The sequence below is a fragment of the Nanorana parkeri genome, unplaced genomic scaffold, assembly GCF_000935625.1.
Source record: "Nanorana parkeri isolate BGI_ZX_2015 unplaced genomic scaffold, ASM93562v1 scaffold231, whole genome shotgun sequence".
In the NCBI taxonomy this organism is placed as follows: domain Eukaryota; kingdom Metazoa; phylum Chordata; class Amphibia; order Anura; family Dicroglossidae; genus Nanorana; species Nanorana parkeri.
In genome coordinates, this window is record NW_017306499.1 from 629,071 (window position 1) to 647,886 (window position 18,816).

At 42.5% G+C, this 18,816-nt stretch overlaps 1 protein-coding gene across 2 annotated transcripts in view; it reads left to right on the top strand.

Annotated features, from left to right (window-relative positions):
- Nucleotides 1-18,816, top strand: part of ARHGEF3 (Rho guanine nucleotide exchange factor 3) — a 261,754-nt gene that overhangs the window by 98,633 nt on the left and 144,305 nt on the right. The window contains exon 1 of one of the 2 annotated variants that reach the window (XM_018556284.1): nucleotides 11,304-11,454. The exons of the other annotated variant lie outside the window; for it this stretch is intronic. Coding sequence (XP_018411786.1) covers nucleotides 11,422-11,454 — 33 coding nt within the window. The 5' untranslated portion in view covers nucleotides 11,304-11,421. Of the gene's footprint in view, nucleotides 1-11,303; nucleotides 11,455-18,816 lie in introns of those variants that run through there. 2 annotated transcript variants of the gene reach the window in all.

Below are 18,816 nucleotides of genomic sequence, written 5' to 3' on the forward strand. Positions count from 1 at the left end.
AACTTGCATGTTTGTGCCTATAGAGAGGGAAGGGAGAGCAGTGCAAGTACCAGCCTGTCACAAGGAAAATGAAAGGCATCTTGGCTAATCAATTCTAACCCTCCGCAAACTCTGCCATCAGGCATCTTGGAAGGTATGCATATATATAAACATATACAGCCATATTTGGTGAACTTTCTCTAATGTCAGCAGACACATTTACTTAAGACAAAGGATGTAACTAATACCATAGCAGCCCATGTTTCTGCTGTGTGGGCTAAGTAAGGTCTTGGTGAACTGAACTGCTTGTCCTGCAAATTACACCAGGAGAGGGCCTCTCCCAATATAATCATGGGCGCTCGGCTGTCACTTTGACAGTAGGGTCCCACTCTATGTATAGGGTGCACTTACAGAGTGGGGACCCATGTAAGCAGGCCTAGCTGTTAAACTGAGACCCAAGCTCTGCAGGACTCCAGATATTTAAAACGTGACCCAGCTGTCAAATTGAGCCATGCTAGTTACCTGGTGACAGAAGTGGTGTCAGCCCGTCCTGAGCCACAGAGCAGGACTCAGCTGTCAAACTGAAAGCTCAGCCCTTCATATTAAAGTGGGAGAGACACCATCAAAATTTTACTATGGGACCCAATGATTTATGGCTACACCCCTGTTTAAGACCCTTAGTGGATTTATGGCTACACACACGTTTTTTTTTAGCCCAATAGTTGCACTGGTTGCAGCAGCAGATGGATCCAGAGGGTTTTATTTGTCAGGGGGCTAATGGTGAGGCAGAGACCTACAGACAACAGCCTGGTATAAGAAGATGATATTTCTATCTGTGCAAAGAAGTCAGTCATTTTCCAGCAGTCATCTTCTTAGAGTGGGTTTGAAAAGAATCTGATTGCTGTGGGATAGAAGAAAACTTTTCATATTCAAGGTTATAGTTTCCAATTCTAGTTGTGGATAAGATCGTGAAACAAAGAAAAGCCTTCTACTCTTGAAGTGCTTCCTCCCTAGATCTTTCTATACTCCCAGGCCTGCAGCTTCCTCTAAGGATGAAGGAAGAGTGGGGCTGGTTTATAATTAGTGTAACCCTGCTGGTAGGATTCTGTAAAACAGCCACACCACACACACTTTTAAATATATAGGTTTGAACTTTTTCTCACTCTGACTTGCATATGTTATTTCTTGCTGTCCTTTTTTGGAAGTAATTGTTCCTGCTTAGCATTATTATTTTAATTTTTTTTTAACAAAAAGAAAACACAGACATTATAAATAGTTGATTTAAAAATGTAAAACCATACACAGAGAAGGTAAAACACAAAGATCTCTAAAGGGTCTGTTTGTAAATGTGTTTGGCCATGGGTCACGCAACGTTCACCCAGGATTCACATACTATTTAACTTTAATAAGAAAAATGTAATATTCTAATTATTCAAGTTTCACCTGTATATAGATATCTATATATCATTTGCCACACATATCTAGTTTAAATTGAGACATCCATCGGGTACCCATAGAGGTACATATGGTCATCAATATTCAGGTATGCAGTGGCATTGAAATAATGCCTATTTGGTATTCAGGGGCTTTAAGTGTTTCAAGAGAACACCACTCATGCCAATACACCACCACCAACCTGAACCATTCATACAAGCTAAGATGAATCCATGGATTTTACTCTGCATGCCAACTTTTTTACCCACCTCCTATATATCACAGCAGAAATAAAAATTTAGCAGACCAGGCAAGCTTTTTCCAGCTATAGTCATCCAGTTGTGTCGATCGAAATGATGATGTCCACTGTGGTATCATTTTCCTGTTCATAGCTTATAGAAGTGGAGCCTGGCATGGTCATCTGCTATTGCTGTCCATCCTCATCAAAGTCAAACTTGTACATTGAGAGGTTTTTCACAGCACTGTTCTAAAAAGTGGTTATTTGAGCAGATATAGACTTTCTATCCACATGTACAAGTCTGGCCTTTTGCTTCTGATCTCTGTCACTAACAAGATGTTTCATTCACAGAACTTCTCATGGATTTATTTTTACTTTTCTCACCATTCTCTGACAGAGAAGACAGTACTGTATGAAAGACAGTAGTGTATGAAAATCCCAGAAAGTTAGCAGTTTCTTAGATGCTGCAACCACCACATCTGGCAACAATGATCATTTCATGGTCAAAGTCACTTATACCTTACATCTTCCCCACTCTAATGTTTGGCTGAACAACAGGTGAACATCTAGGGCCAGACCATTATAAATAGGGAAGCAGGTTGTTTACCACGACAGTAGACCTCATTTTATTCTGAAGATATGGGTAAACAATGCGATTTAACAGCCTTTGAACGTGGGATGATTGTTGGCGCTCGGAGCCATGGAGCGAGTATCAGCAAAACAGCAGAATTCATTAAATGTTCAAGAGCAGCTGTTGTTAAAGTGTTTAAAGACTGGACTGTCACCTGAAAATCTGTGTCTGAACGTGCAAATTGTTACCGTCAGCGACTAGTCAATGTTAGGGCAGAACGGAGAGTGGCATGACTGGTACAAGACAACAGAAGGGCAACAGTGCAGTGTCAGATTCCTCGCATCACCTTTCAACATCTCGTGGAGTCACGAGGCGGCCCAACAAAGTCATCTCGTGGAGTCATCTCGTGGCCCAACGAAGTACTGATGGGGTGGTCATAATAATCTGGCCACTCAGTGTATATATATATACAGTATATACAGGCAGTCCCCGAGTTACATACATCCGGCTTACATCCGACTCCTACTTACAAACGGAGGCTATTACTGTACAGCAGGGGTAGTTGTAATGGGCCGGAGTTTGGCTACCCCTGCTTTAAACTGTATGTAGATAGAGAAGGGAAGGATTAGAACCCTTTTGAAATGTTTATTTTTATTCCTGTCTGTGCACCTGCTGGGTAGATTCACCCTATTTGACCCTGTGACCATTATTACCTAAAAATGAAAGACATGGGAGATTCAGGCTTTATATTTGTTGCCTAAACAAGAGGTTAAAGAAAAACTCCAGGGAAAAATTGTTAACCCTTGCAGTAGGGCTACCACCGCACAGCAAGGGTTTAGTGCTTGTTTGTATGTAGGTTAGTTACACTCACCCAAACCATCCTATCGCATCCTATCGCCTCCCCTGCTGCAGAGATGGCATGTACCTTGGCGTCCTCACGTCCTATTCACTGTATAGAACGTTATGACTTGATGATCCTGCAGTGGAAGGGAAGCGTGGCAGAAGGGGCCAGTCTAAGAGCTGGGTGGCTCCAAAGATGAGGCGAGTATAACTTTTTTTTTTAACCTAGACACATACAAGCACTTAACCATTGAAACTAAACAAGCCTATGATTAGTTTATTCATTGGTATTGAGATTGTAGTCCATCTGGGGGGAGCAAGCTTGGAATGGTGGCTACTTTACAACAAACACAGGGACCACGGGGAACAAAAGTAGCCACCCTTCAGAAGGAAGGACAGTGTCAGTTTCAATTCAGAGATGATTTGAGGATCTACAGCTGAGTGATACACAAATAAGATACATTTTTGTTAATAGTTAAGGTACATGAATGCATTTTTAAGTTTTAACTCCTGAGTTTACTTTAGTGTCACTTTAATGAGAAGATGGCCTTGAAGAAGCAGTGTGATGTAAAAGTAACCTATGCCATCTTATGGTGATATGGAATCCCACAAATGTGCGTGCACATTATAAATGATCTGTGTGGGTATTGGGTGTTTCCCTTCAGTTATTTCCAGTTATATATAATATGTGTAGGAGTGTTACGGTGTTTAAATTTTCCATCGTGTTTTAGCTGAGCGAAGCATGTGACTAATGTTTGTACTGTATCTAGGATGCAATGCTGGTAGACTATGTGAGCATATTCAGTTTTAATTGTCAAGGTTCCCAATGGGTCTGTAATACCGTATGTATATTTATTTTCTTTCTGAACTTCCACATGCAAACAATGGAACAAAAGTTCTAAAGTGATCTAGTCACAAGATTTAACTTATTCTCTGTAGGTTCTAGCACGGGGTGTACTAGAGTTGGAAGTTACAACTGCCCATGTGATAGCAATTGGTGCAGATTGACCCATTACGCTGTCACAAGGGAGGCATACCAAAGCCTGAGGGACCTGCTATAGAAGGAGTACTTGGGGAGGTCTTAGAGTATAAGTTTCTTTAGCTAATTGAAGACTGGGTGTTAAACCAGCTTACTGTCCAGGCCATTCTTCTCTGGCTACAGCAGCCGGAGAAATGACACACTGAAACCAGAAGTGATGTAATACACATCGCTTCTGCTTTTAGTGATCGGAGGGGAGATCAGCTGCTAGAAGTGTGTTGTTCTCCCTCCGATCAGTGTACCCAGACCCGCTGTGCCAGTCCCAGGTCTGCGAGTAGGAGCGGGAAAAGACATTTAAAAAGTCAACCCACCCTCAAGTGCGAGCCATCCAGCTGTTAATTACAATGGGCAGACGGAAAGCAGTTAAAGTAAAACTGTAATTCATTATAAAAGTTTAAATGTAAAAATCTTGCCAAAGAGCAGATACCACTAGGTTCCTTCTATTACTTTTACATAGTTACATAGTTACATAGTATTTGAGGTTGAATAAAGACATTAGTCCATCAAGTCCAACCTATTAGGATCTCATTCTAGGAGTATTTATTAGCTCAAAAAGCTTATTTGATGCTTTCCAATTTAGTTCAACTTTGTTATTTGGGCCTGACTTTTCCTGGCTTCATAGCTAAGCCATGACAACTGTCTTTCCAATGTGCAGTGAGACTGCACCGATTATACCCTAAGGCAGCACCATTAGTTGGGGAACAGTAGTTGGTGGGCTTAGCCTTGAATCAAGGAAAATCTTTCTCCTGTAACAGAGTGAAACTAAATCAGAGAGGGGCACAAAAGAAGCTATTCTAACTAATAAAAGGAAATATAATATAAAGCATATTTTATCTTTAAATGTTTATATTGAAACACAGGATAAGAATATTCATTTGTCTAACAGGTCCCTTATAACTTCATGGACACGACAAGCCGCATGTGTATTTCGATTAAAAAAGATAAGCCGCACTTAACAACTCAATCTGTTCGCTTACTTATAATGTTTGACAAAAATCAAAACCTCTCTATCCATTTCACCAAGATGGGTGGGCTTTGCAATGTGTTCTCCTGATTACACATCAGCTATATACAGCACATCAGGATTTCATTACTTGCGTGATCTGTTTCTCACTTTCATCATGGAGTTCTGTAAAACGATTGTAGCTGTGGAGCTGTGCAGCGTCTAGTGTTCCCTTCTACGGATAGGACACAGGCTTTGAAGATCCAGACAGCGATAAACAATATATATCATTTGTATGTACAACCGCGCACCAATTTACTGCTTGTTAATAGTGTATAATTTGCTGAGTAAACAGCTTTGCAGTGCCTGTGATATTGGGCCAGGTGGCTGCCTTTAAGCCAGCAAAACTCAGTTTCCTGTACGGACAATCCTTTCCAGAGCAATAGATCCTCCATCAACATTTTCATTGTTTTAATATATTTTTTGCGTTAAAGGAAGCCACACTTTTAAGCAATTTGCAGCTGGCTGTAGATATGGCAATTTGCCAGGCTTTTGAATATGCACGCTTCCTAGGCATGGACGACTCCTGTGTTCCTGATATTGTGTCTTTCATGTCCATACAAACGTGTCATCGCACACAGCTAGACTACAGTATTTGGGCCAGGAATCACTCGAGAAACAAGTGCTATTCACGGGAATACCAGGCTGCCCCTTAGCTTTAGGTATTTTGGTTTACTTTCAAAAATATTGTTTTAGCAATTAATGACACCTTTAAAAAAAAACTTTTTTTCACTTCACTGAAGAATCTGTTTGCAGTGCAAACAAGGTAAAATTACACAACCCACTAACATATTAAGTCCTAAAAATAATGTTGCCCAGCTTTAATTGACATTACACTTTTTGGAGTAGAGACATAAAAATTGTAGAATAGAAAATGAGAGCCAATGTGAGGCTGTTACGCATAGCAATCAATCTGGTTTCACCTTTCATTTAAAAAAAACAAAAAACATTTTGGTTGCTATAGGCCACAACCCCACCTTCACTCATATTTAGCTTTTTAAGTGTTTATGAATCAGACCCTTCTTGTAAGTGGTGTTTAATACTCTCAGCAACTCCAATCGCAGAACACCTAAATCTTCTTTTCCCTGCTATAAAGACTAGCTTCTGATTATGAGCTTTTCCTGGGCCCTTCTTCCTGTGCCATAGAGACTCACTTCCATTGATTGGCTGTTTCTGGCTCTTTGTTCCAGTGTCATAATGACTCATTCCTGTTGGTGGGTTGTTCCTATATCTTCCTTCTGTTCCATAGAGACTCAATCCTTTTAGTTGGCTGTTCCTGGGTCATCTTTCAGCTGTTGCAGAGACTTGCTCTTGTTTTTTCGTTTTCTTGAGACTTTCTTCCCCTACCATAGATTATTACATCTCTGGCTAAATCACCCACTGGGTTCTTATACTCTCTGGCAGACCTCCTGGCTGTTTCATCCCCTGCCAAAGAGTCTCACTCCATTTACTAGGGTGTTCCTTCCTGTGCCATAGCAACTATCCTCTCTTCTAAAGGGCTCTTCTGGTTATTCCTTCTCTTGTCATGGAGTATCTATTCACCTATTGGCGAACCATTCCTGAATCTTTCTTCCCCTTCCATAGAGTCTCACTCCTCATGTTTGGCAGCTCTTCTTGGGTCTTCCTTCCCCTGCCATGGAAACTCACTCTTGTTTGTGGGCTGTTCCTTGATCTTTCTTCTGTGCCACAGTGGCTCATTCCTTTTTGCTGTCCCTGGGTCTTCCCTCTGCATTATAGAATATGTGCTCATATTGTAGTAGTCCTGGTTCTTCCTTCCACTGCCATAAAATGTATCTCTTATTGGTGGGCTCTTCCTGGTTCTTCCCTCCCCAGCCATAGACTCTATCTTCTCTTTATGGTGGACTCTTTCTGGTTCCTCCTTCCCCTCTCATAGAGTCTATGTTCTCCTATTGGTGGCTTAATCCTCGTGTTGGTGGACTCTTTCAGCATTTTCTTCCCCTGTCGTAGAATCTCCCCTCTTCTTTTGTAGCAGGGAAAATGTTGCCGATTCCGTCGCATTCTTTATACTGTAAAATAACTTTGGAACCCAGCTGGAGTGAGGCAGGCTTGTTCTGCTTATAACAGGTGCTCAAATCTGTGACACAAATGCGTAGATCTCAATACTAGAATATCTATGGCTGGACACAGATGTTACAATCTGATGTTACAAGATTCTACATTTTTATTCAATTATACATTTTAAAATGTTTATGGGCTCTTTCCTATCTGTTCTTAGGCAGGATTTTTACATTGGGTTTAAGGTCTAGTCCATTAATAAAAACTAGATAATGTTGTATGGAGCAGTGATAGATTGGAACATAGTAATCAGGCCAAAGTAGATTGTAAAGCAGCCTTCATACCTTACAATATCTTCTTTCAATTGACTTTTCTTACAATTTCACCATTAAATTAGTAGATTTTAAATTCAGGCTCTGTGCACAGCTAAACCATTTGAAGCTTCACCAGAAGCGCTTCAACATTCGACAGTAGGATTTCTATTATATTCAATGGTGTCCTTCACAAGTAAGTGTAGTGCCGCTTGAATCTCGTCACTTGAAAAAAGTTCTTTTTGGGGGCGTGGGCCGAGAGCCCGACAGTGTCAAGAGAAAGGAGGGGACTCGTCAGCAAACCTCATCCTGCCGGCTGAACGCCCCCCCCCCCTCCTCTCTCATTTTAAGGGCGGGGGGGGGCAGAGCAAGGGATTCACAAGTAAGTGTAGTGCCGCTTGAATCTCGTCACTTGAAAAAAGTTCTTTTTGGGGGCGTGGGCCGAGAGCCCGACAGTGTCAAGAGAAAGGAGGGGACTCGTCAGCAAACCTCATCCTGCCGCCTGAACCCCCCCCCCCCCTCCTCTCTCATTTTAACGGCAGGCGCGATATCGACACGGCGTGGTGTCACCCGGTCTATACCCGGTCGGGATGCCCCTGATAATAACTATCACTTCTCTTTCAGAATGTGACAGAGCTTAGTGTCTTACATGTGTTCAAATTTTGATTCACGCATCAAGACATCGGGCTACATTCCAGAATCTCCCGATTTATGTTAAGGCTGAGAATTCTGCAGGACTTTTTATATATTTTTTATATATTTTCCCCTGTGTAAACCATAGCATGACCCTTATTCACTCACCTATCTCTACCCTGTTACACCTTCAGATGTACTTCAGCCTGATTATATTAGTAGTATTAGTTTTGTATGGCTCAATAGTATTAATTTCTAGACACAGGGGTCATTAACTGAGAATTTGACATTGGGATTTAGGTCATGGGTGATACAGGAAGAGGAAGTACCAGTTGTGTTACTTACCAGGTAGAATTTGATCCTCATCCTGCCCTTTGAAATTTGTTTCCTATTGATTGTCACAGAACAATGAGATGCTGGACTTAGGCCCCGTTCACAGTTCACACCAAGGCAGCATAGTTTTTCGCGCGTCCCGTACACACGGGTTCAGAGTTCTTCTTTTGCACGTTTATGCTTGTTTGGCACATTATTGCACGCGTGAAAATGCACACACATGAAGACGTGCACTTTGGCTCATGAACTTTTTTCTGCTTTTGGCGTTTTGATGCTGGGGTTTTGCTGCTCAGGTGTGAACAGGGGCCATTGAAAATCATGGGATTTCTTGTGTTGGGTGTTTTAAATCGCTTTTGCTGCTGCTCAAAAATGCCTAGGTGTGAACCAGGTCTAAAGGTGCCCATACACCTTATGAATATCGGCCGATTTTCGGTTGGGATCGCGTTTTCGTCCGATATTCGTAAGGTTGATGGGCAGTGTACAACCGCAAATACTGTACAATCGATCGACTTTCAGGTTTCAAGCAGGCTAGAAAACTTCGAAATTCGATAGGTTGATGGAGTTTTCATACACAAAAAATTGCACCATTAACACTGCTCAAGTGCGAACAAAAATCTGTGCGGTCGCTTAACGAGATCCTTCCAGCTGATTTCTGCTAAAGACCGCTAATTGATGGTTGGGGCAGGATGGGGAAAATCGTACGACGGTTCGATCATCGGACGGAAATATTCGTCCGATGATTGCAAGGTGTATGGGCACCTTGAGAAAGGTAACAAAGGGGCTAAAATTGGCAATTTAATTTCATATCTGTCTTAAAGTGGCCTTAGACATTAGTGATTGGCCAGAGCAGGCATGCTTAGTTTGACCTTCTCGCTGTGTTCTTTGGACCAGAAGCAAACTGTCTTTAGATAAAGAGCAGAGCCTGCTATCAGAACAATGACTCTCTTGTGATAATGGAGAGGTTAACAACAGAGCAATAAGAAGTGTTTCTGCTACACCTACACTTATTGCATTCAGAGATCTTCCAGCAAATTTGGAACATCTTTTGATCATTCAACAGTCCCCTTCTTTCCTTCAAAGAAAATGGATAGTCAGAGATAAAGGTTGTAGTGGATACTGTCAGTGTACAGTCTCGCTATGCTATGCATGAGCAGGTCTCTTACCACCCATGGTGTTCTGTAAGATATTTGACTTCAACAGTCGTCCCCCCCACCCATGTTTCAGAATCATCATGGAATTTTAATGTACCCGAGATCGGCTACCACCATAAAGTTTAAACCAAAATGTTTAATGGTAGAGTTACCCTTAGTTTAACACTTCCTGTACCGTGTTTTTTTTACGTTGGAACACAAATCATTTGTTATAGAGAGAGAGGTGTTCTGTAGTTCTAATACACTTCATGTCCTTGGGCGACAACGCTGCTCCTGCACAGATACAGAACAGTGAGTGAGCTTTGTCACCCTAGGAGAGGGAATGTGTCAAAAGAAATGCAGCCACCGCATCTAAAGACTGGTAAGCTGCAATGTTTTACAATTCTGCTCCTGCATTTAGATACGCTTTCATTTAGAAACCCAGAAATCTGTCGAAATGGAATTTGGCAGTAGAAAAAAAAGACTGTATATGTGATAGTTATGAGCATGCAGTTTTTGTTATTTTAACCTTTAAAAAAGAACTCCGGTAAATGATTTCTTAACCCTTACAGTGGGGCTACCCCTGCACTGTTAGGGTTAACTGCTCGTTTTGGTCCAGGGCTGAAAATAACAAAGTTATAGTCACGTGATTCTCTGAGCCGGCCGGCTGTCACAGCGCTCCCTCCTATGCTGTAGCAATGGAATTGCCCTCTGTATCTTCACGTCCAATACACAGTGTATTGGACGCGGTGATTTACTGGACCTTAGACCACTGCAGGGGAGGGGCAGAGAGGCTGGGAAACCAGTCTAAGAGCAAGAGCTTGGAGAATCAGATGAGTATAACCTAGTTACTTTCAGCCCTAGACCAAAACGAGCAGTTAGCCTCACTGCAAGGGTTAATAAAAAAAATACCTAGAGGGGAATTTATCAAAACTGGAGCAGACAGAATGTGGTGCAGTTGCCCATAGTAACCAATCAGCTTCTCTCTTCCTTTTGTTCAGTTCATTTTTTAAAATGAAAGATAAAAGCTGATTGGTTTCCATGGGTAACTGTTTCAGATCCTGTCTGATCCAGTTTTGGTAAATTCCCCTCCCAGAGTTCTTCTTTAAAACATGTATTTAGCACCTGAGCATTCAATGTTAAGGCCTCAGTCACTTGGGGCATGTTTTTTCATGCGCCTGGAGCTGCGGGAATATCCACGCGGCAGCTCACGCAAGTCTATGGAGACGCAGGAGAACGAATAAACACTGTCAAGTGCAACATGCCCCATATGAATGAGGCCTAAGGGTCTTTTTTTTTTTTTTTTACCTGAAGTGGTGGAACCTCAAGCAAGAGTGTGTCTTTTTGGCAAAACATTCTGAAAAAGAAAGAAATACTTTTACATTTTGAACTGCGCTACTCCAGAAACCTGTAAACCCTTTGCCTCTTATCTCATCTGCTATGTGCTACATGAAGAACTGGACCCACCACCACCCTGGAGCATCAAAGGACATTAGCCGACCCAGATGTGGAGCTCGCTGATGACTGATCCCCTTATCTCATACTCTAACCACAGCCCGGAGATTGAGACATGACAGCTCTCAGCATGCAGTATCAGCAGCAGCCCTGTCCTTTGAGCTGCAAGTGGTGTAATAGGTCTTTCCCCAATAAGTGCTCTTAACAAAACCACACATAGGGGCAAAGCCTTTCCGAATGCTACATTTCTGATAGCAACAGATAGTTCGCTTCCTGCCTTGCACTTTAGGCTATGCACTGGGAGGGGTTAGCACAGGCAGCTGGAAGGAAAGCATGAAGCTGTATTGCAGACACTGCAGCCTCCTGATACTCAACTTACTGTACTCTCAAACATTGAGCTGATTATATACCTGAGTGGAAATACATCTCATGCAACCTCATGGTGTGGTGCTGCTGCTTTGTGCATCATCAGGTAAGTGGGCTTGCAGTGTGCATCTTGTTTTTTCTTTTTACTCGGTGTACCACTACATTGATCTTAGGTAGCAATATATAAATATCTCTTCAATGTGCCGGGGTATGCAAAGCTTATTCCTCATCACTGGCTCTATGCTCATTTGGATGATTCTTTATCATTTTGTTATCTTTTAATCTGTTCTTTCTTTTTTCAAGTTGAAATGATACATGTGTTTATTTGTAGATATAAATAACATGTACTGTATTTTTCCTGTTTATTTATATACATCTGTAGCAGCATATATTAAAAACTGCGTTTTGACTCATGCACACACAGTGACAGTTTAGATAACATTGAACCCTTATCTGTGGTTTTTTTACTAAAATAATGGAGCAATTGTAGATATATTTGGTTGTTTACACAGCCAAGGGATCATCTTAATAGGTTGTGACGTTGAAGGTACACACCTTGACAAGCTGAAAGGTGCTGAATTTGTTTTGGGTTCATCTGCCCTTTTGTATTTGCTTATGTCATTTTTGATTTATTTAATACATTTCTGCTCTGTATCAGTTTGCCTGGCTGTAGGGGCTTCAGAATCATCTCATTCATCAATGGTGTGATTTTTGGGGTTAGCTGGTGATTGAAGAAGATGTACTGTATATTGACCCATAAGTGTACACTGTCAGATGACTGCTAGTTTACCCTGCTGCTGGAGGTTGATTTTTTTTACCCTACCGAATCATTAATAATGGGAATTGTATGCTTCTGATAGATATTAGAGTGTGGTCGGCAATGCAGGCACAATCCCACCTCTGTCAAACATGACTGTCCATGTTTAGGCCTCCAAAGAGCATGGGAGGTGCCAGAATTCTGGGGGTGGTGGGTGGTAGCTATTGGACATGGTGTTCTAACCTGTCCAATTGCTGTTTCTCAAAATAGGACTTGGCCACTGGTGTCTGCACATGCCCCATACAATTTAGATTAGGGATGTTCAGATACTAGTTCAGATACCAGTGCGAACACTTGGCATTTTCATGAGATATATATTTTATATAAAAAACAAAATCATACATTAAAACAGAGTAGATGTACAAAAACAGATGTACAAATCCTAGGAGCTCCGTGTGCTCGTTAAAAATGACAGCTGCCTCGTAACTTTTGAATTTTTCTCTAGTCTGGTCTTGGAGCTGGAAAAGTATCTGTACATGTACTTTTACTTGTACCGAGTACGGTACTTGGTATCTGAACATCCCTACTTTAGATCCCAGGTGCTCAAACTGTGACCCAAGGGCCACATATGGTCTTTTGGTGTTTGAGGTCCAAACTACAGACCGCAGTAGTCAGCAGTGATCTCTAGCAGTTTTATGTAACATGTCCCTAGTCTTTGACTGTCTCCTATACCATGACCTTAGACTCCAACCACTCCTGTAGGACAATCTCTGACCATTTCCTCTAGGAAGTCTTCAGTCTATGACAGTTTTCAGTAGCATTCAAATAATAAATATTATATTCGGTCCTCTGGCGTCATCAGGGGCCGCATTTGAGGGGCCCCTTTTACCTTGTAAGTTGACGACCACTGGTTTAGATCATTGCCAAATCCAGTTGCAAAAGACCAGTTTGGCAGACTGTCTTCTAACATCTGTGGGTAGCTATACTAAAAACAATAGTATATACTGTATACCCGTGTATTACATTTTTGGGGTTTGAGGGTACACTTTGCCATTTTTTCTTGGAGGAGCAATCCTTGAAATGGCAGAACCTCATTTTGGACAGAAAAAAAAAGTCAGGCTGATTGTGCAAACACCATCTAGATATGTAATACTCCCCATACATGTTATACTATTTTTTTTTTAGCAATCCAGATTAGTAGATTAGAAATGGCTTGTTTCCTGGCTGTCACTCAGTTTCACTAATTGATCACTGAACCAACAAATAAGAAGGCACTGAAGTCAGAAATCCTAAAGTGCATACTCTGGGTCAGTGAAGCCAGAGGATAGTCATGTCAGACATGAAACTAGGAATTTCTAAAAGAAGTGAGAAGTGGTAGCATACATATTTCGATCATAAAAGGTATGCATCAAGGAAATCAACTACGTGTATTTTTCTGAAGTATTCCTTGCTATTGCTTATCTTTACATATGTAACATCCTGCATATAAAATACGTGTGTGGGTGCTAGTTTAACAATTTTGTCACTAAGATTTGATCATGCAGAATAGAGATACCCAGACCTAGGAATGAATGATGGCTCAATATGAAGTGGTACAGCAAGATTGGATGATTGTCTGTGTGCAGAGATCAGATCACAGTATGGCAATTGGATGAATGGTCAGTAGGATCAGATGGATATTTTCGTGACAACTAGAATACATGGACAGCATATGGAGAGGTCTGCCAACAATGTTCATTGTATTTCTGTATAAGGTGCATCACTAGTAGAAGATATAATGTTTTAAAGGATAACTGCTAATCTAGCTTTCCTAGCTGCCATTGCCTCTGCAGGCTGCATAAAAACTAATTTGCTCACAGAATTTTCAAAAAGCTGTGCAGTCTGTAACCTCCCGACTTCCGTTTACAACCTGCTGTGGTGCTGAAAAAGCCTTTTGCGGCTGCCACTAGAGGGAGCTCTTGGTAGATGGGTTTTGCATTAGATTGAATGAGCAAGCAACCTTGTGTCTTCCAATACATCCCTCTCTGGGGGCAGTAACGGGTAGCTGTTTTAGCAGCACAGCAGGCTGTAAATAGAAGCCATGAGGTTCCACGCCATGATGAAGGGAACATTGATCTTGTCAGGTAAACTACCAGATCCTGTTTAGTTTCTTATTTGCATGCAATAGTGGGAGGTCTGCGCCTATAGGTATCTACCTAATAATCAATATGTCAGAAACATGAACTGTCTGTAGTGCTCCACATCCACAAATCCGTTTCACAGGTGCTCAGGCAAATCAAGTTTGAATATGTAATTTTGAGTGTGATTTATGTTTTGGAGTAGCCAGTCAAATCAGAATTCACTAGCAACCATTACAAACTGCACTGCAAATATTCAGGTACAGTTTTTTTCTCCATCAAGACTAGCCAGAGGCAGCAGTGCCTTGGATGATTTCACACTTCAGATATACAGCTATAATGCTGAAAGTACAGGAAGCGCGGCGCGATGCTATTGTTCAGGAAGAATTAAAGACAAAGAGTACATTTTTAGGGTACTACGTAGGAACAATTTACATTTCTAAATGTCTAGTATAAGAAAGCAAACCTTTACATTTCTTAATTCCAATTTAAAGAGGCAGCACAGTGGCATGTGGGCGGCACAGTGGTGTAGTGCTTAGCACTTCTGCTGTGCAGCACTGAGGGTCCCTGGTTCAAAACCCAAAGTTCAAACCCACTATCTGCATGTTCTGCCTGTGCTTGTGTAGCTTTACTCTGGTTTTCTCCCACACTCCAAAGACATGCTGGTAGGTTAATTGGCTCCTGTCTAAATTGGCCCTTGAATGTATGCATGTGAGATAGGGACCTTAGATTGTAAGCTTCTTGAAGGCAGGGACTGATGTGAATGTACACTAGGTAAAGTGCTGTGTAAATTGTTGACACTATACAAATACCAATAATAAATAAGTAATAATCTGCTTATAATTTGCATTTCCTGGTTCTCCTTTCCCCTTCAAGAACATATTAATTACATTTTTAGATAAAAGCTTTCCCTCCTTATTACATCCCTTATTTTAGAATGAGTGATGTGATCACTGGGTCACTGTGCTTTTCTATACAATTCAGGAAAGTCATGGTTGGTTGGAGGGACTGTCAGGGGGCTGTACATAGCTTCCTGAAAACATCACAGATGTTGATATATGATGCAAGCAGTGGGCTGGCTCTTGGGAGGAATTATGGCAATAACAAAATGCTTCATGGGTGGATGTTATTCTGGAGGGGTGGGGAGGCCTGCGTTGGCTAGCCTACATGTGATGCTAAACCTCTATGGTTGAAAGAACTGAAAATTCAATGAATAAATGGGCTGGGCCAGGAACAACCAGACTTGAGAGGCAAGAGCTAGATGATACTAAACGTCCTCCTGCCAGGAAATGAGGTGGGCTCTGTCTGACTTGCTGGAGGTCAGCTTTAGGATCTCTTCTGAGGAAGCTGGGACTGTCAGTGAAACATTGGATTGGAGGGTAATTACTGTAAAATGTTGTAGGGTGATTTGTGGCTTTTGGGGTTCCCTGAATTTTCAGTGCAAGCGGGGTTATCTAAAGAAGAACTCCAAAACTGTCCTTAACTCTCACAACCTGTGGCAACGATATCTGTAGATGTTAACCCTAATATAACATTTTTACATGCTAAAATTAGGGATGCACAGATATCGTTTTTTCGGTATCGATACCGAGTACCGATACCGTGCTTTCGCTGGCATGGAGCCGGCTTCCCGGGCAATCTGATTGGCCAAGAAGTTGGCTCCATGTTGTTTGGCCGGCTTGATTGTGCTTGGCCGGGAAACTGGCTTCCTAGCCATTCAGCATAAAGCCGGCTTCCCGGACAATCAGGAAGCTGGGCGGCGAGTAATGACCTGCCTCTTAATTGGCCGGGAAACTGGCTCGATGCTGATTGGCTTGAAAGCCGGCTTCCCAGCCAATCAGGAAGCTAGGAGGCGGGTCATCACTCGCTGCCCAGGTTCCTAAATGCACTGGAACCTGGCTCCATGTTCCCCTATGGCACTGGCGGCCAGAGGAAATGTTCCTCTGACTGGAAGTTCCGGTATCGGGGAAGGTATAGGAGCATTTGGGTGAGCACGAGTACTCCCCCAAATACTCGGTATCGGCACTGATACCAATACTAGTATCGGTATCGGTGCATCCCTAGCTAAAATACTAAAAACGTTTTTTTGAAATAAAGTACTTGGTTTGGACCTTTTTTTCCTCCTTCATTGCACCTCAGTAAGGCTGATCTCCTGTAGCCTCTTAGCAGCCAATTTCAGTCTACACCCCAGTGATGGCAAATTACCTGATGGTGACAACAGAGCCATCTTGTCTAATGAAACTGTTGTTACTGTGACATACGTATATGAGGGAAATCTCTGTAATGGATTGCAGTAAAAACCCAACAGACGTTGTAATCCTTCTCCACACTCTCTGAAACTAAACAGAATGTTTTGGCTGGACTTATCTTTAAGATCTCAGCAGCAGAACAAACTGCTGTGCTTGTAGGTTTTGGAAGACCTATAGCCTTAGCTTTATGCTTTCAATATTTACAGTTGTGCTACCCAGGGCTGTCCCTACAAAGAGGTTGTTGCTTCTGGCGTAATCTCGGAGGGGGGGGGGGGCAAGCAGAGTGGCATGGCATGGTCCGATGATGATGATGTAACATGGTTGATAATGATCCTCCTGCCCTAGCCAAGAAGGATCTTAATAAACATGTTACTTACACAGACTACCAATTTCTTCAGCACAAACTGAGTTGAAGGTCTGTCATCAGCACCAGGTAATCTGACATTGATTTCGGTAACCGTATACACTCCCTTCCAACCTTGGGACACTTTCAAGTCTGATTTTGTGGTGCGATGGCTCGGCACCTGCAGCACAAAACATAATTGAACATGTGACTGTGCAGTAAGACAGTCTGATAATTGCAAAGTAGTGTTTTGGGTATGTCTTCAGCACAGCTGTATTTAGTGTATAAGCAGGAAGATCGGGAAAGACTTCCTTATGTTCTCAGCAATTCCCATAAGAATCAGATGTCAGAAAATACTGCAAGTTTGACAAAAGTAGGCAAGCATCCATCATGCATTGCAAACCGATTTGGAGGTTTTTGCAGCTGTGTAGAAGACTGAACCCTTCGGTGAGAAGAGTTGTAAAGTGTGGCTTTAAGAGGAAATTAACTCTGGAAGCTTTGTCCAAATACCGTATATACTCGAGTATAAGCCGAGATTTTCAGCCCATTTTTTTGGCTGAAAAGTGCCCCACTCGGCTTATACTCGAGTCAGCGACAGCGCGTCTTCTTACTTACCTCGCCGAGCGTCGCGGCGCTCCGAGCGGGGTCATCTGGCAGTCTCCGGGATGGCAGAGGGCAAAGGACTAGTGACCAGTGACACTTGAATCCCAAAGTTTATAAGATGGGTACTGGTATGACCAGCCGATGGCGCCACGTGAATCCAAGTATTGCAAAAGAAGTAATTCGCACTCCAAGGTCCAACATGTAAATGTCTTTATTTAGACACTAAACAACATGGTGAGACTAGTGGACAGCAACGTTTCGGAACGATCATAGGTCCCTTCATCAGGCAAACACAGTGTCACTATGTTTGCCTAACAAAGGAAACTATGACGGTTCCCAAACGTTGCTGTCCACTAGTCTCACCATGTTAGCACATGAATAAAGGCATGCACACATTGGAGTGCAGTTTGGATGTGATCCCCCAACAGTTGATGTTTTCCCCATGCCTTTTTCTGCACCATGTCTTTGTGTGACCATATTGGTAGAGACAGCATTTTGCTTCCTCATGTCTGAACCTCCAACAAGGAGAACAGCGACCAGCACAGTAGTGACATCACCAAATCTCACTCCAAATCAGTCAGGCAGCAGTGCCTTTGATCTCATGCTGCGAAAATACAGCTATGATGCTGTAGGGATATTGGTGCCTAGGCACTCTCACAAACCAGGAAGAGCACTGTTATTTTTAGGGAGGAATTCTAGACAAAAGTTATATTTTTAGGCTTCTGTTCAGACACAATTAACATTCCTAAAGGCTCTATATAGAATAACCAATCATCAGTTTTTGAGTTCGCTTCCACTTTAAGTGCATCTGGGATTTCTCAGAACATTGGTTAATTATGAAGAAATATCAGAACCTTTAAAATAATTGGATGTCCTCTTTACTATTAGATAATGGTGCAGAACTGTGGTTTATGCTTCTGAACTTGTGGCACCTGATAAGTACGCCCTTTTAGTTTAGTCTATAGGGTTAATCTAGTGATAAAGATTACGTTAAGTGTTAGGGTCAACAGTAAGGGTTCAAATTAAGGGTTAATTTTTAAGGGTAAGGTTAAGTGTTTGGGTTCCAGTGAGGGGCGTTCCGAGGGCGGGTGTCACCCGGTCTCCAGACCGGGTGACCCCCCGCTGTGTCGTCATCACGCATGCGCGGCCATCTGATTGACACCTGCCGGGGGCCATCTTGCTGATGGACGCCGGCAGAGAGAGGAGGGGACGTTCATCCGGCAGGATTAGGTATGCCGCCGGGTCCCCTCCTCTCCTGACACTGTCAGGCTCTCGGTCCATGACCGAGTGCCCGTCTTTTTAGAGGTGGTGACACCAAAATGACTGTCAGTCATTTTGGTGTCACCCAGGTGCACGCCGCGCCCCCCCCCCCCCCCCCCACCCCCCCTGTGCCCCCCCG